This window comes from Centruroides vittatus, unplaced genomic scaffold, assembly GCF_030686945.1.
Source record: "Centruroides vittatus isolate TY-2023 unplaced genomic scaffold, ASM3068694v2 scaffold_386, whole genome shotgun sequence".
NCBI classification, from domain to species: Eukaryota; Metazoa; Arthropoda; class Arachnida; order Scorpiones; family Buthidae; genus Centruroides; species Centruroides vittatus.
Window position 1 is genome coordinate 4,497,976 of NW_027122706.1, and position 14,430 is coordinate 4,512,405.

Here is a 14,430-nt window from a genome sequence, read left to right on the forward strand (position 1 = left end):
GCCGCAATACTTGAGCCATTGCATATATTATCTCACATAGACTAAAACTTATGAAAGATAAAATAAACAAAAAACTGCAATGGCTCAAGTATTCCAGCAAGTGTAAGAAAAAGTGTATGCCTGTAAAATGGGAGTATCACGATTCGATGTTACAGTACCAGAACGAGTCCACCGAATCCTAAAATGTGGTTCCAAGCATATCCCTCCTCCAAAAAGTGATCTAAGCCAACTAATTCCACAAGTTATGGCAGAAGTAAGGAGTAACAACTCCTTACTGCTCCATACTCAAGAAAATCAAAGAATAAACATAGAAATCACCACAATCTCAAAAATACATCTAACACCTCCCTCTTGGGTCAAATTTATTATAGTCGTTGTATAGCCCAGTGTCATACGGCAGTTGTTGATGCTTTATTATAATGTATCGGGTTTTTGTTGAGTAGTTTATGACTGCAAGTAGGCTTACATGAATGTCATTAATACTACAAAAAACTCCAATGATGTACTTTTTGTGACTCTTCCTCCTTAAACTGTACAAATAATTAATGGAAGACCTAATAGTTAATACATTAACAACTATTCAAATAAACAGCTAAATATATTTGAATGTTAATAATTATCTACATCAAGAATGACAAACCTTTTTGAATCCAAATGCCATATAGTAAGCATAATTATCTTTAAAAATACTTAAGAATGCTGAAGTTTTAGACTGAATAATGATTTTTAAAGAAATCAAATGAATATGAATCAGATCAAATAATAATTTAATTAGAATAATGTAAAGAAGCTGACAGAAAAGAATGATAATATACTGAACTAAATATAAAACCATAACAATAAACCAAAATTACGATAAATTAAAAAAAAAGAAAAGAAATCATATAAGTTATGCGCCAGATAATTTCTCCTGAATGCCATTTTGCACATGCGTGCCATAGATTCACCATCCCTGATCTATTATATTATAAGGAAAGTAAAAAGTAAGGAAAATATCCAAGATATAACAATTTAAAGAACACATATCAGTTTTAAATATGTAAGATTTATTAATTATGTAGTTTTCATTCTCATAAGTCTAAAATAAAATTACAAAAAGATAACAAATAGAAGATGGAAAAGCATAAATCAATACAATTAAAACCTTTTACTATATGCTTTAATATGACTTAATTCACTTTTACATATTTGTTTCATTTATTCTTTGAGATTATAATTAAGAAATGTAAGTACATTTACATTATCTGGATGAATTATTGATCTTTTACAGTTCATAATAAAACCTTCATTATTAAATGCTCTGTTATTAGGAATGCTTGATGCAGGAACACACAAATATTTTTTAGCTAAAATTGCTAAATTTGGATAAATAGTGATATGCTTTTTCCAGTAACGTAAAATATCTGTCCCTAGAGGAACACTTGTTGCAGTTATGTAATGATTTAGTTCTTCTGAAATTTTATCATTTAATACAGATTCGTGAGAATTTCCATATAAAGAATGCAGCAATTTTAATGATCCTTTCAATTTTTTGTATGATGGTTCTGATGTGCAACATTCTAAATTTTTACTTGTTAATGAAAATTTCTTTCTCTGAACATTTTCCATTTTATCTTTAATGTTAGAACACAACTTTGTCATCTCATTAGATCCAAGAAAGGGGAGTTTTTTCAAACTAGGGTCTAAAAATGAAGATTCTAAAAGAAAACTATGACAGTTTTCTTGATATTTGTCATTCAAACATTCTTGTATTACAAGTTTTATCATCTTTATACACTTCTCATCTTTTGGTGATGACAATAAATGATTATTCAATTGATATAATGTTGGTTTTATTGTTGAAATCACAGGATAAGTATCTGGAATCAAATCTTCTGTCAATTCTGCAAATGGCTCTAACAACTCTATTAACTGTTCAAAAATGATCATATCACTTTCTGAGAAGACTTCATTTAATTCAAGAACTAAAGAACAAATTGCTTCTTTCTGTTCTACTATATGCTTTATTAAATAATAAATTGATGACCAACTTATTTTACACTTAACCATTAATTTTTGGATAGATAATTTTGAAGAAATTTGTTTTTGCAAACATAAGGATTCATCATTTAATTGACAGAGAACTCTTCCTAATTTTAAGCATTTTTCTACATAACTGTTTATTCCAGCATTAAGACACTTTTTTAAAGCCAAATTTAAAATATGACTAAAACACGGGATATGAATCAAATCCATTTTATTAATTGTATTAATACAATTTGTATCATTGCAACATACAATAACATGTACCTTGTCTTTTATATTCCATTTTGAAAAGATTTCATTCAATATTTCTTTTATTTCATTGGAACTCCTTGAACATGAAAACTGTACTGTTTCTAATAAATAATTCTTAAATATCCATTCTTCATTAATAAAATGGCATGTTACACTAAGATAATTACTACTGCTTATATTCCAAAAATCAAGAGCTATACAAACATTTTCTACTTTTTTCAATTCCAAAATAATGTTATTTTTAATAACTTCATGCAATGCTGGAATTAAATCTGTTGTAAGTTCTTTATAACTTGGAATAGAAAATTTTGGATCCAACAAAGTGACAAAATCTATAAAAGCTGATTCTTCTATAGTATGTAATGAATGCATGCCTCTACAAAGATAATGAATCAAGCCATCTGTTAATCTACATTGTCTTGGATCTGACTTTTTATATTTTATTTTAGATATTACAACAGATTCTGCACATTGTTGTTGATAAATTTGTTCTGATAATTTCCAAGATTTTGAATTGTTGTAAATATTTTCATTTAATGAAGTTGTAGTGGCTCCTAAACTGACAGTCTTATCTGAAAGCTCAGTCAGTTCAATGTTGGGCCTAAGTTTATGTAGAAGTTCTGAAAATAATTTAATTAATAACACAAATTATATGTATGCATATTAACATATTTTCAACTTAATTACTAAATTTATTATCAATAAATCACAAAAAAGTAATTTAGACAAAATACTTGTGAATTATATAGTTTTCAGAAATAGAATTAAAAATTACAAATAAAAAGACAAATATTTAATCACTTATCAAATTGTGGAAATTTTCTGCAATCAATTTAAATAATTGCTCATAATTTGATAGTAGTATAAAGATATGCATATTATGCTTGCTTCTATTCACATTTCATTTTTCTTTCCCAGTCTTTTACAAGTGCTATGATTCCCATGAAAAATATTGTATGTTTAAAAGCAATTAAGAGGAAAATTTTATGAAATTTATAGTAGGAATAAACAACATATTTTCAAAATATGACACTTATTTCTACCAAAATATGCAAACAGTATTACTGAACACGCATAAAGATTTTTCTTTTGAAAGAAATATTCATAACAAACATATATTAACACATATAATTCTATTTCTCTTACTATACATAAATGATAATAAACTGTAAAATAATAGATGACTATTTGCAATATATTAATCATTTGAAACAGCTTATGCAAAATAAAATTTGCCAGAAATGTATTAACATTTCAGTTAAATTTTATAAAATAATAAACTATTACTATGAAATTACAAAGTTTTATTTGTTAATTTTTTATTTTTATATTATATATTGTACATAGTCTTTTACTGTTTCAGATCATAAGATACAGGAGAAGTGATTAATTGAGGTTCCATATCATCTGAAATAAATTACTTTGTCAACAAAGAATATAATATAGCTAGCTTGTTACAGAAAGTATTGCCTGGGTTTATAAGAGAGAAATATAAAATATATAAAATTATTAATTTTATAATAATACTGTTCAAAAATAAAGAATATTTCAGTCCTTACAAATCCTTAGATATAAATACCCTATTGTTAGATGTGAAAAACCAATTCTTATATAGTTTTCACGGTGTAACACTTTTGACTTGACACACAGTGCTATGTGCTACCCATCGCAATAATGGTATAGCATGTCCATTTAGCACTATATCATTACTTTACATTACTGTGTTAACTTCTCAAGACAATATAAACTTTAAAAAAGATAATTACATTTAAAATTAGCTATTAAGAACATTAATTAAAATATAGGACAAAAAGCAAATAATTATAATTTAAAATTTCTTTACTTTTATTATTATCCAAGATACCTCAACTCTACTCTATTTTGGCTAACTGTGACTTTACTATAGTAAGACAATGTACAAAATATACCCTTAGCTTTTATAACTTAAAAAAATTAAATAAAAAAATTAAGAAACAATAAATATTATAATTTATTTTAATAAATTTTAAAATAAAAATAATCAAAAATTTTTGTACCTTTGTCTCTAGCTCTATTCTTTAATTCATCATCATGTAAAACCAGCAGTTCTGTGTCAGGAGCTATTACTTTAGATGTGCGATAATATAAGTGTCCATTATATTCAAAAGCAATCAGGTTTTGTTGTTGTTTATTGCATGTTGAATTTATATAATGCATCCAATTATCAACAGCTACCTATTAATTTTTAAAAAAAGTATATTTTGGATTTTTATATACAAAATAAATAAATAGAAATTAATTTGAAATTTAAAAACATTAACATAAAAAGAATTTTAAGATTATTAAATGATTTCATAATAATGAACAGTTGCTATTTTAACAGTCAAATAATATTCCTGCTTATTCAAAAAAGTATTTGGTGCAAATTCTTTATACATCCACAAATTATTAATTTGTTATTTTGCATGCATTAGATGAAACCACTCTTAACTCTTATAACTGATTTCAATTTTTTAAATAGCAATTGTTTAACCAATTCCTTATTAATAAACAACTCCATAGAAATCATATTAAATGTAAATTGTTAAAACAGATCAATAAGTCTGGAATTTATTAAGATTAAATCTTAAAATTAAATGCTTTATTAATTCATGAGTCAGTTTAATCTTGAGAAAATTTTAAAATTTAATCTTAATAAATCTCAGAGTTCTTGAACTATTTTAATGAATGGTGTTAATATATCAGGAGTTTAAACACTGATGAAAGAAATTTTATTAAAAATTTTTACTATAAAAATTTTAAAAATGAATGATATAGCATATTTAAAGTCTAAAATTATATATATTAAAACTTTCTCCCAATACAAACTAATTATGTATAATCCTCACTTTATGCTACTTAACAAAGGCGAGGTCACAACCAAAGTTTTCATCTCTAAAATGTGAATGTCAAATGTCAATACAAGATAGCAGTGCCCGATGTTCACATTTTAAGCCGTGGTCACACCATGCGACTTCCAGCTGCGCAGGAAACTGGAACCATGACGGTTGTTCCCATTAACTAGTAAATCCCTTTTGAAAACTGGCATGACTACAACTGCAAATAGAAACAAAAAGTTTGTTCTACTTGCACCGATTGCAAACGTGCATCCAATCAGCAAATGCCTTTGTGCCACATCATATTGTGACAACATTGAAAATAGTTCATCCTCATGACAGATAGATAGAGGATTCATACTTTTACAGAACAGAGATTGATTGAGCTTATTCAGGCTCACGAATACCTCTGGGATTTTAATTCTTCGTTTTATCAAAGATTTTATCTTTTTGTGTATTCTCATCAGCTCTATCAAAATAATTGCTTTTTTTCTTTTACTCTAGAAAAGGAACTGCTTACATTTTAATAAGAAAATTGGCTAAAATTCCATAAATACTCTGATGTAGAACATAAAATGTTGGTAAACTCATGAAAGTAGTCAAAAACAAGCTACTGTAATTTTATTGGTTTATTAGAGGGTCACGTGTGTCCGAGTTGCAACACCAGCGAAAACCACGAGAAGAACACATTCGACTCGTGCATGTTGGGGTCGCCTGCGTGGCTGGAAATCTCATGGTATGACCAGGGGTTTAAAGATAAAAACTTTGGCTGCAACCTCACTAAAATCTACTGTATTTTACGGACTAAGACGCTACACACTATAAGACGCACCTTAATTTTTAAGCAATTTTTTAAAAAAATACCTATAAGACGCTACAGACTATAAGATGCACCTGAATTTTGGAGGCAATTTTTCGAAGAAAAAAGTTGTCTTATAGTCTGTAAAATATGGTATATATACTGATAATAGCATTCTCATCATATTACAGATGTTTTAAAAAATCATTCCTAAAATGAATAAGTTATATTTATTTGTTTGATAATTCTTCTAAATTTGTTTCTAAATTTCTTCAGGTATTCACATAAGTGATTTGTTAAATATAAATTTACCAAATGACATGTAAATGCCTTAACAAAAGCATTTGAAGGACTTAAGTGCTGTTATTGGTTATTTAAAACTACAGTAGGGTATTGTTTTACAGAGGTTCATGTCAGCTGATACTTCATAAAACCAAATTCCACATAAATTTGTGCTCCACCCTAAGTAATCTCAGATGATTGTCCAGACACTTATGTAACCATTTACCATTAACATAAAAACATTCAAATGTATTTATGTTTTATTTGTGTTTTTACTACAATAAATAACATTTTAGTTTAATATTTCCAAATACACAGAGTAAAATTGTATTATACCATACCATATCTATATAGTATAGGCTACTATTTGAGAATGTTCTTTTTTTGCATTTTTCAATTAATACCTCTTTAAGCATTTCTTCCATACTCTCCATTTTTCCTCTATATAAAATAGCACATAACAAACAAAAGTAATGCACATTTGTGTTTATATAACTAGTTGGCAACATATGCTATTGTTGTCAAAGTATAGCACAGTCATATTACAACAATTTGAACAGATCTAGGAGCTTCCATACTAACTGAAAGAACTGTCAAAAATACCTGACCTTAACATTTATCATATCTAAACAGTATACTATAGATATTAAACACCTATACTGTCTAGTCATATTAACACATTTACTTCTTCAGAAATTGGTAGTGTGGAATTTAAATGAAAGCAGCAATTGTACTTGTCAAGATTACATTTTTTGTGCAATTTTGGCAGTAATCAATCATTATACTAATCTATTCTTGCTTCTATAGAACAATTACATAACTGCCAATGTAACATATTTAACAATCTGGTTTTGATATATCCAATTAATGAACATTGAAAATAAGCCTAAATATTTTCATTCAAACAAAATCATTTTGAAATAAGATTGTATAAAGCAAATCTCTGCACACAAAGCTAGAACTAATTCAAAATCGTAGGCACAAAAAACCTTTCACACTATTTCTAGCAGACAAATTAATGAGCACAAACGTTTTCGGCCGTTTTAAAAGGCCTTCTTCAGGTGCACTGAGGACGGTTGGAAAGCCGGATAGCCAATGTTTACGTGACGTCATTGTTTATGAGGGGTTTCCTCTTACAAGTGACGCCTTAGCAGAGAAGGTTTAAACGAAATTGACCTTGGAAAATATTTTAAGATTAGCCAAGATGCGTGAACTATTGTCGAAGATATGCGAATCGTGAAAGGCGGAAAACGCATATCTTCGACAATAGTTCACGCATCTTGGCTAATCTTAAAATATTTTCCAAGGTCAATTTCGTTTAAACCTTCTCTGCTAAGGCGTCACTTGTAAGAGGAAACCCCTCATAAACAATGACGTCACGTAAACATTGGCTATCCGGCTTTCCAACCGTCCTCAGTGCACCTGAAGAAGGCCTTTTAAAACGGCCGAAAACGTTTGTGCTCATTAATTTGTCTGCTAGAAATAGTGTGAAAGGTTTTTTGTGCCTACGAGTATAAAGCAAACATTTTCAGTAACTAATTTTTTTACCAGTTATGTTTTATTGCCTGCAATAAAAAATCAATCAACCAGGAATATTCATCCATATTCATTCATTAGTATCATTCAGCATTTGATCTAAAATACATTAACTTTCAGCCATAGAAAAATAAATATGAATAAATAAATAATTTTAAAAACATCTATTAGAACATACTTCACTCTTTTGTCCCGAATCGATATTTTGATATGTAAGAACTTCATAAGGACCAAAAATAACTTCTTTGGGTATTTCTGTATTGGACCAAATTCCATAACCGACTCCGGGTATCGACGACAGTCGGATGGAGAGATTCTCTGGTAAATTAGGCGAAGACTGATAATCAGATTCGATTAATGCTTCCTGGTAAAAAACACAGTTACTTCATTTTAAAATAAATATGTAAATTTAAAAAAATACAAAAAGTCTTTTTATTAATATATGATATTTATATTACTACATCATACCATTCCAATAAAAAATTCTCATATTACTTCATGTCATAAGAATTTTGTAGATGTAGTCTTTGATTAATATTCACCTGCACTTGCACATCAACAGAGAGTCCATGAATTGTGCAGTCCCATTCTTCTTTTTTCTCACAGTTGCAATCCAATTCTGGTTCCTTTTTACATTCATAACTTTTTTGAAATTTATTAAAATCTGAAAAACAAAAAATACATTTGATAATATTCATAATTAAAAAATAAACAAATTAAAATAATCTACTGCTTTGCAAAACTAGTTGCAAATTTGCCCATATTCTTATGATTCTTACTTTTCTTTTCCATTTGAAATGTAATTACACTCGAACACGATCACCTTTACCAAAATAAACACTATTCCCTCTAATGCAGTGTTGCCAGACTTCAGAATAAAAAATCTCGTAGGCAACAATTTTATTACAAACGACAAATATTTCCTAATTAGATTTATTTATGTGTTTTTTTTTTTTAGTGTGTGTAATATTCTATTATTTTACTCCTTTATTATTATTTAACTATTACGGCACAAACTATTCGATCCCAATTAGTTCAGATCATCGACACTACTCTAGTCGAACATTGAAAGAATTAGTTTTAAAAATTAACTCTAGGAAAAATTTATGTATCTTTTTATAAATATTATACAAAATACATAATTTTTGTATTGTAATATATTATTTATCGTATATAATTTATATTATACTTTTTTTCACTTTCCGCTCTGTGGGCGGAAAGTGAAAAATTGCCGGCCATAATGGGTTTGCTAAGAGGACCTCTTTCAGCAAACCCATTATGGGGACGGCCAGACACAGAATGGAACAGTCGGATGGTGAGGGACACGGCTCGACATATCCGGACGGTCCAACCCCCGAAAAATTCCTGGGGATTTTTCAATCTGTCGGAAGTCATCTCGGGTCCTCCAGAGCGGTAGGCTGCTACCCTGACGTTTCGGCTATCCGGATCTACATTATACTGTAAGAATTGTAAAATATATTGTTTAATGCAAATATAACTTTTGCATAATTTCGTATAAAAATTGAACATATGATATCAGACTTTTTTTTCTTAAGCTCCTCTGCCCTCTGCCCTCTGAACACTAAGAAAACCTTTTGCAAGCCTATTATGGGTTTGGCCTAGGGTTACCAACTACAGAAAAATCTCTTCGGAGGACATGCTAGTAGAAAATGGGGGATTTTCGATGAAAATGACTCATATGAAACAATTTATTTCTTAAACATATACCGTATTTACTCGCATATAACACGAGGGTTTTATTCATTTTTCACTGCTTCTAGGTCGTCCTATAGGCGTAAGCGAAGGATTCTTTGCGTTTTTGCAAATGATTTTTGTAAACAAAGCCGGATTTACATAAGGGCATTTGGAGCCTGTGCCCAGGGTCCCCACAAAATAGGGGCCCCCACAAAACTAAAAAAAAAATTATTTTCTTAAAAAAAAGTAGAATTAATTTAATACCTGAAAAAAAAAATATTTTTAAACATAATTTTTTTTTCTATTACCGCGACAGCCTAGTGTGGTCTAATCATGAGGGCAACAGGCAGAGAAAACCAAACCCGGGAAAAAACCTATGAAACATCGGAAAATTTCGGGAAAAAATTTCACATAGGTATTTTTCAGTTAAATTAAAATAATTAGTTTTACACAATAAAATATATGTATGTCTACAATAACCTTATTTTTAAATGAAATTTACAACTTCCTAGTTCAAATCTAATTGAAAGTACAGTATTTTGTGTAAATTTTCTAAATCATCAAATTTGCCTACTCTTAAAGGGGGGACCCCCACCGAATTTGTGCCCAGGACCCCTGGATTGGTAAATCCGGCCCTGTTTGTAAACCGTGTTTTCGCATTTTTTACCGGATGCTCACCCTCTTGTGTTTAGGAACAAAATTATTTTATCTGAGTCGTTTGAATCATTTTTATATATTGTTAAGAGTAGAGATGAATAGCAATAGGAAGAGCAAAGCTTTTGAATTGAATTCCAAATTGAAAATAACATGGAAACCCGATATAAGTTTTAATCCATTCCCACGTGAAAACAGATGATTGTTCGGAAGTCAAAATTCGGACAAGCGGAGGGTGAATTCGATTGTTATGAATTGGCAAAAAAAAAAAAAAAAAAAAAAATCCCAATTCTCCAGCTGCGATCCCAAGATTTTTCCTTAAAGTTTAAAACGCTAGTAATTTTTGCGAAACAATGTGTGCATTTACGCGCATTCTATATCTTATTTGTGATTAAACGAAATAAAGTTGGAATTGTATTAATAAATCTAATTTTCGTTACTTTGATCTTTAAAGTCACACCTCGTCCTATATGCGTGATCGTCTTATACGCGAATACGGTATTTACTTTGAAATCGTGCTTCAGAAAGCTTTTTATTTTTTAGCACCGTTGTATATATCTATTGACAGGACTCCTGTCAATAGATTTTTTTTTAATTGCTGGAAAAGTACGGAAAATATCTTTTTGATTTTATCGTCAAATCTTAGGTTATTTATCAAAAAGGAATCTGGTTTCCGAGCTACTTATGGGCTATTTTTTTTTTTTTTAAATTTGCCTGGAAAAGTTAAAAACATCTGGCGATACTGAAAGCTTCTTGAAAGCAAGTCCGATTCTTGCCGGGGCTGCATAGCCTGGTAGCTCAAGCCCGAAAAGTTCATGAAATGATGTGACTTCCGGTTTGCATCGGAAGTTCATATATAGTTAAATATAGTTAATCTTGAGCCTCCTGCCCCTAAGCTTTCCATATCTGGTCTTGAATTTCATTTATCTAGCACTGTTCTTGAGATTAAATACAAATAATAGTAAGTCACACAATTGGTAGGCCAGTCGTCCTGGCCAATGTGTAAATTAATATATTTTTATTATTATTTTATTGTGTTATCACCCTGAAATTTTAATTTTTTTTTTTTTTTTTTTTTTTTTTTTTTTTTGCATATTACAATGAATGAGTAGCTTGTAATAAAAGGACGACTTTATACTTATCTAAATTTATCGAAGTATCCATTTTCTAAGAAATTTCTTTAGATACTAATTTTAAAATATTTTTCGTATTTCACATTTTACCATTAGTAAAATTCGAGGTCAGAATCGCCAGTCTTAAGAATTTTACCGACTCCGACTCCACAACACTGATTAGAATTGCAATGGGTAAAGCTTCTCCAATTTTACAAGTATATTAAGTCTTCATCAGATGGTCGACGAATTCAGACGAGATAAACAATGGACACAATTATGGTAAGTCGAAATTCGGAAAGTCACAATTAGAAATTAAAATTAGAAGAGTCACAATCAAAATAAAGTCAAAATTCGAAAAGAGCAATTGGGAGTCAAAATTGGTGAATCACAATCGAGTTGAGATCAATATTCGAGACGTCACAATCGGGATATAATTAAAATTAGAGTCAAAATCGGGATTACGTCAAAATTAGTGAGGTCAAAATTCAGTTAAAGTGCCATAATCGAAATAAAGACAAATTTCGGGAAGCCACATTCGGAAAGTCCAAATAATGAGAATGCAATTTCATTAAAGTATAAATAAATTTTGAAATTTTTGAAATTTTGACAATAGAGATGAAATCTCTAAATTTCTTCTAAAATCTGTGAAAATAAAATGAAAATAATCAATATTTTAATCTGAAATATTCAATTATTTAAATAATTTTTAAATCAGTAGGTTAATTTTCTTCTAAAAACAATTATATACGAATCAAACGAAAATTATCCGGTGCATAATTGTTAATTCGCTACTATTGTGTCATTTATTATGATTCAAATATACTATTATTAATTTGGTTACTTTAGAATCTTCATGTACTCATATTCACATAAACATGCTGAATATTTTAATCTCTACTCTTATTTATGCTGTTGCTTTCCTATGTTACGAGACTAGTACACTCCCAGAATATATTTTTGTCGGTACTTGGACAAGAATATACATACACTGTATATATAATTCTAATGCTTTGAAAGCCTAGCTTAGTCTGTCTATATGTGAAATCTGAATCGTATGAAGAACATAATGTATCTCCACGTTAATACACGTTTCCTGTTCTCCTGTTACCTGGCCATTGTGTGTTGGTGGTACTGTACATCGGGAACAGAAATGGCGTTTAATTTATAAGTTGAGAGTGGACAACCTCCTAAGTTCTGAGTATAGAATACAAAAACATTCCGATTAAACACTTACCCGAGACGAACTCGGACAAAATCAAGCAGATAAATCTTATACTTGATTCAATGATGGAGAAAAAGAGATCCTTATTCAAACCGAACGTATTCGGTTTCTCCACTTTTCATGCTTTCCCATACTTTCTGCGCTGATCTGGAATGTGAAAAACAAGTATAATTATTTATTGAAAAACTATATCTGAATTTGAATTAAATTATCAAAGCATATAGAGAGCGCAACATGGAGGTTCGGCTGTATTTATATTGATTGATTGCAAATATTACATTATATCAAATTTAGAATAAAAAAGTGTTATATTTATTCATTCTGAATGATATTCTTTCAGCGATATTTTAAATTCAATTTTACTATTGTAAAAGCTTTGTAATTATTGGGCTGCGATTTGAAAAATTTGTACTATAAATTTCCACTATTAAAGATTGCAGGCCGACATTGTGACGATGTCACAATAAATAATTGCTCGTTATTATTATTTTCATTTGTATCTTATCTTTTCATTGGATTAGAAATGAAACTAGTTTGGTAAATCTCCATGTATCACCAAAAATATAGGAAAGTTCTCATAAAAATTACGAAGTTTTCAAGCTCATATCTGTAACTATTGTGTAGCTATTGATATAAAAATTACTGTGAATAATTGTGTTGCTGTTTGAGGTACTTCGGTTCAGCATCACACTGGATTCAGTGAGAATTGTAAAGGCGAACGAATGACCGAGCTAAATCGAACTTTGTACTGACATATACAGAAACTTACCTCTTGACTGGTTTCCATACTGCCTTAAAGAAAGATCCGGCTTTTTTCAATGCCTTTCTATCTCTAATAGTACATCCAATAGTATATCCAATAACATATCCAATATTATATCCAAAACTATTTTCCGTGCTATCCTCCTGCTTTCTGAAGTCTTTATTCCTTTCGATCTTTCTTGCAGAAACCCTAACGTTATTATTTAATCCACAATCCTTCTTATCTTTAACCAATCGCTCACTAAAAGCGGAAAGAAAGAATTTACAATGCAATAAATATTTGTAAAATTAATAGAGAAATTATAATACATTACTTGGAAAATTTTGCGAAAGGTTAGATAAAATATCTAACCTTTCGCAAAATTTTCTATGAAATAAGCAAATTATCGCGTAGATATTAATGTTATTACTATTCTGTGGATGTGTTGGGCTTCTCCTAATTCGAATTCAGAATTCATTACTTTATGTAATTCTTATCTCTGACATTTTTCGGTTTAGTGCCAATCTCAGAGGAGAACAGTGGTGCTCTATCGAACTTTGATTACGTATAATAGGAAGTATGTGTCGCTTAACGATGGACCCAATAACATCACGACAGAGGTCTATAGTTTTTAATGGAGCCGAAGAATACGCCTGTACCTTTTCTACGTGTAGTAGGTATAGATAGATATATAAATAATTATCATCACTGTGTTACACATATGGAGTGACCATATATTCATCGTCTAAACAAGGAGAATTTTCAAAAATGTGTATAAAAATGACTAAATTTAATTTTAACAATCCAGCAACGAGTTGCATAACTTTCCTTGCAACGTTTGGTTGCTCCATATGTTATGATATTTTACTTAAAAACTTTTTATATTTTCAACTATTGTGAAATGGTAAAAAGCTTAATTTTGAGGATAGGAATGGGTTTTACAAAAGATTTGTAAATGCTAACAAAGAGTATAATTGTCATTAGGTCCGACCCTACTCGAGATAAGACACATGACCTCTTTTATCTCCCCACCCGTCGACCATTAACAACCAAAATTTAATAGCATCGATTTTCCTAATACACAATTTAAATTAAATTTAATTAATTATCATTTGCACCGAGCAATTTCTTTTTAAAGCCATTAATTTTCCGAATGAATTTCTTATTTGCATAAATAACAACAAAATGTGAAAAATCTCTTACCCCAAGGGTGAAGGCAAGGGTCGATAATCGCCAGAATCAAAAAACATTTT

General features: G+C 29.6%; 2 protein-coding genes across 5 annotated transcripts; both read right to left on the reverse strand.

Annotated features, from left to right (window-relative positions):
- Positions 1 to 1,137: 1,137 nt before the first annotated feature.
- Positions 1,138 to 8,703, reverse strand: LOC136988705 (E3 SUMO-protein ligase ZBED1-like). 3 transcript variants are annotated; one of them, XM_067286647.1, is made up of 5 exons: positions 8,529 to 8,703; positions 8,292 to 8,413; positions 7,928 to 8,113; positions 4,314 to 4,491; positions 1,138 to 2,897 (listed from the first exon to the last, which is right to left on the reverse strand). In XM_067286647.1, the coding sequence occupies exons 1-5, from the start codon at positions 8,539 to 8,541 to the stop codon at positions 1,198 to 1,200; spliced, it is 2,199 nt and encodes a 732-aa protein (XP_067142748.1). In that variant the 5' UTR covers positions 8,542 to 8,703; the 3' UTR covers positions 1,138 to 1,197. The 3 variants fall into 3 exon arrangements, with proteins under 3 accessions (XP_067142748.1, XP_067142747.1, XP_067142749.1); XM_067286646.1 differs by having other exon boundaries at positions 4,314 to 4,487; positions 7,924 to 8,113; positions 8,529 to 8,702; XM_067286648.1 differs by having other exon boundaries at positions 4,314 to 4,487; positions 7,924 to 8,113; positions 8,218 to 8,413; positions 8,529 to 8,555.
- A 3,128-nt stretch (positions 8,704 to 11,831) lies between these two features.
- LOC136988832 (uncharacterized) lies at positions 11,832 to 14,430 on the reverse strand. Of its 2 annotated transcripts, XR_010882812.1 has the most exons (4): positions 14,381 to 14,430; positions 13,205 to 13,438; positions 12,448 to 12,582; positions 11,832 to 11,855 (listed from the first exon to the last, which is right to left on the reverse strand). XR_010882812.1 is itself a non-coding variant. In XM_067286795.1 (3 exons), the coding sequence occupies exons 1-3, from the start codon at positions 14,425 to 14,427 to the stop codon at positions 12,519 to 12,521; spliced, it is 345 nt and encodes a 114-aa protein (XP_067142896.1). In that variant the 5' UTR covers positions 14,428 to 14,430; the 3' UTR covers positions 12,414 to 12,518. The 2 variants fall into 2 exon arrangements, 1 of the variants encoding a protein (XP_067142896.1); XM_067286795.1 differs by lacking the exon at positions 11,832 to 11,855 and having other exon boundaries at positions 12,414 to 12,582.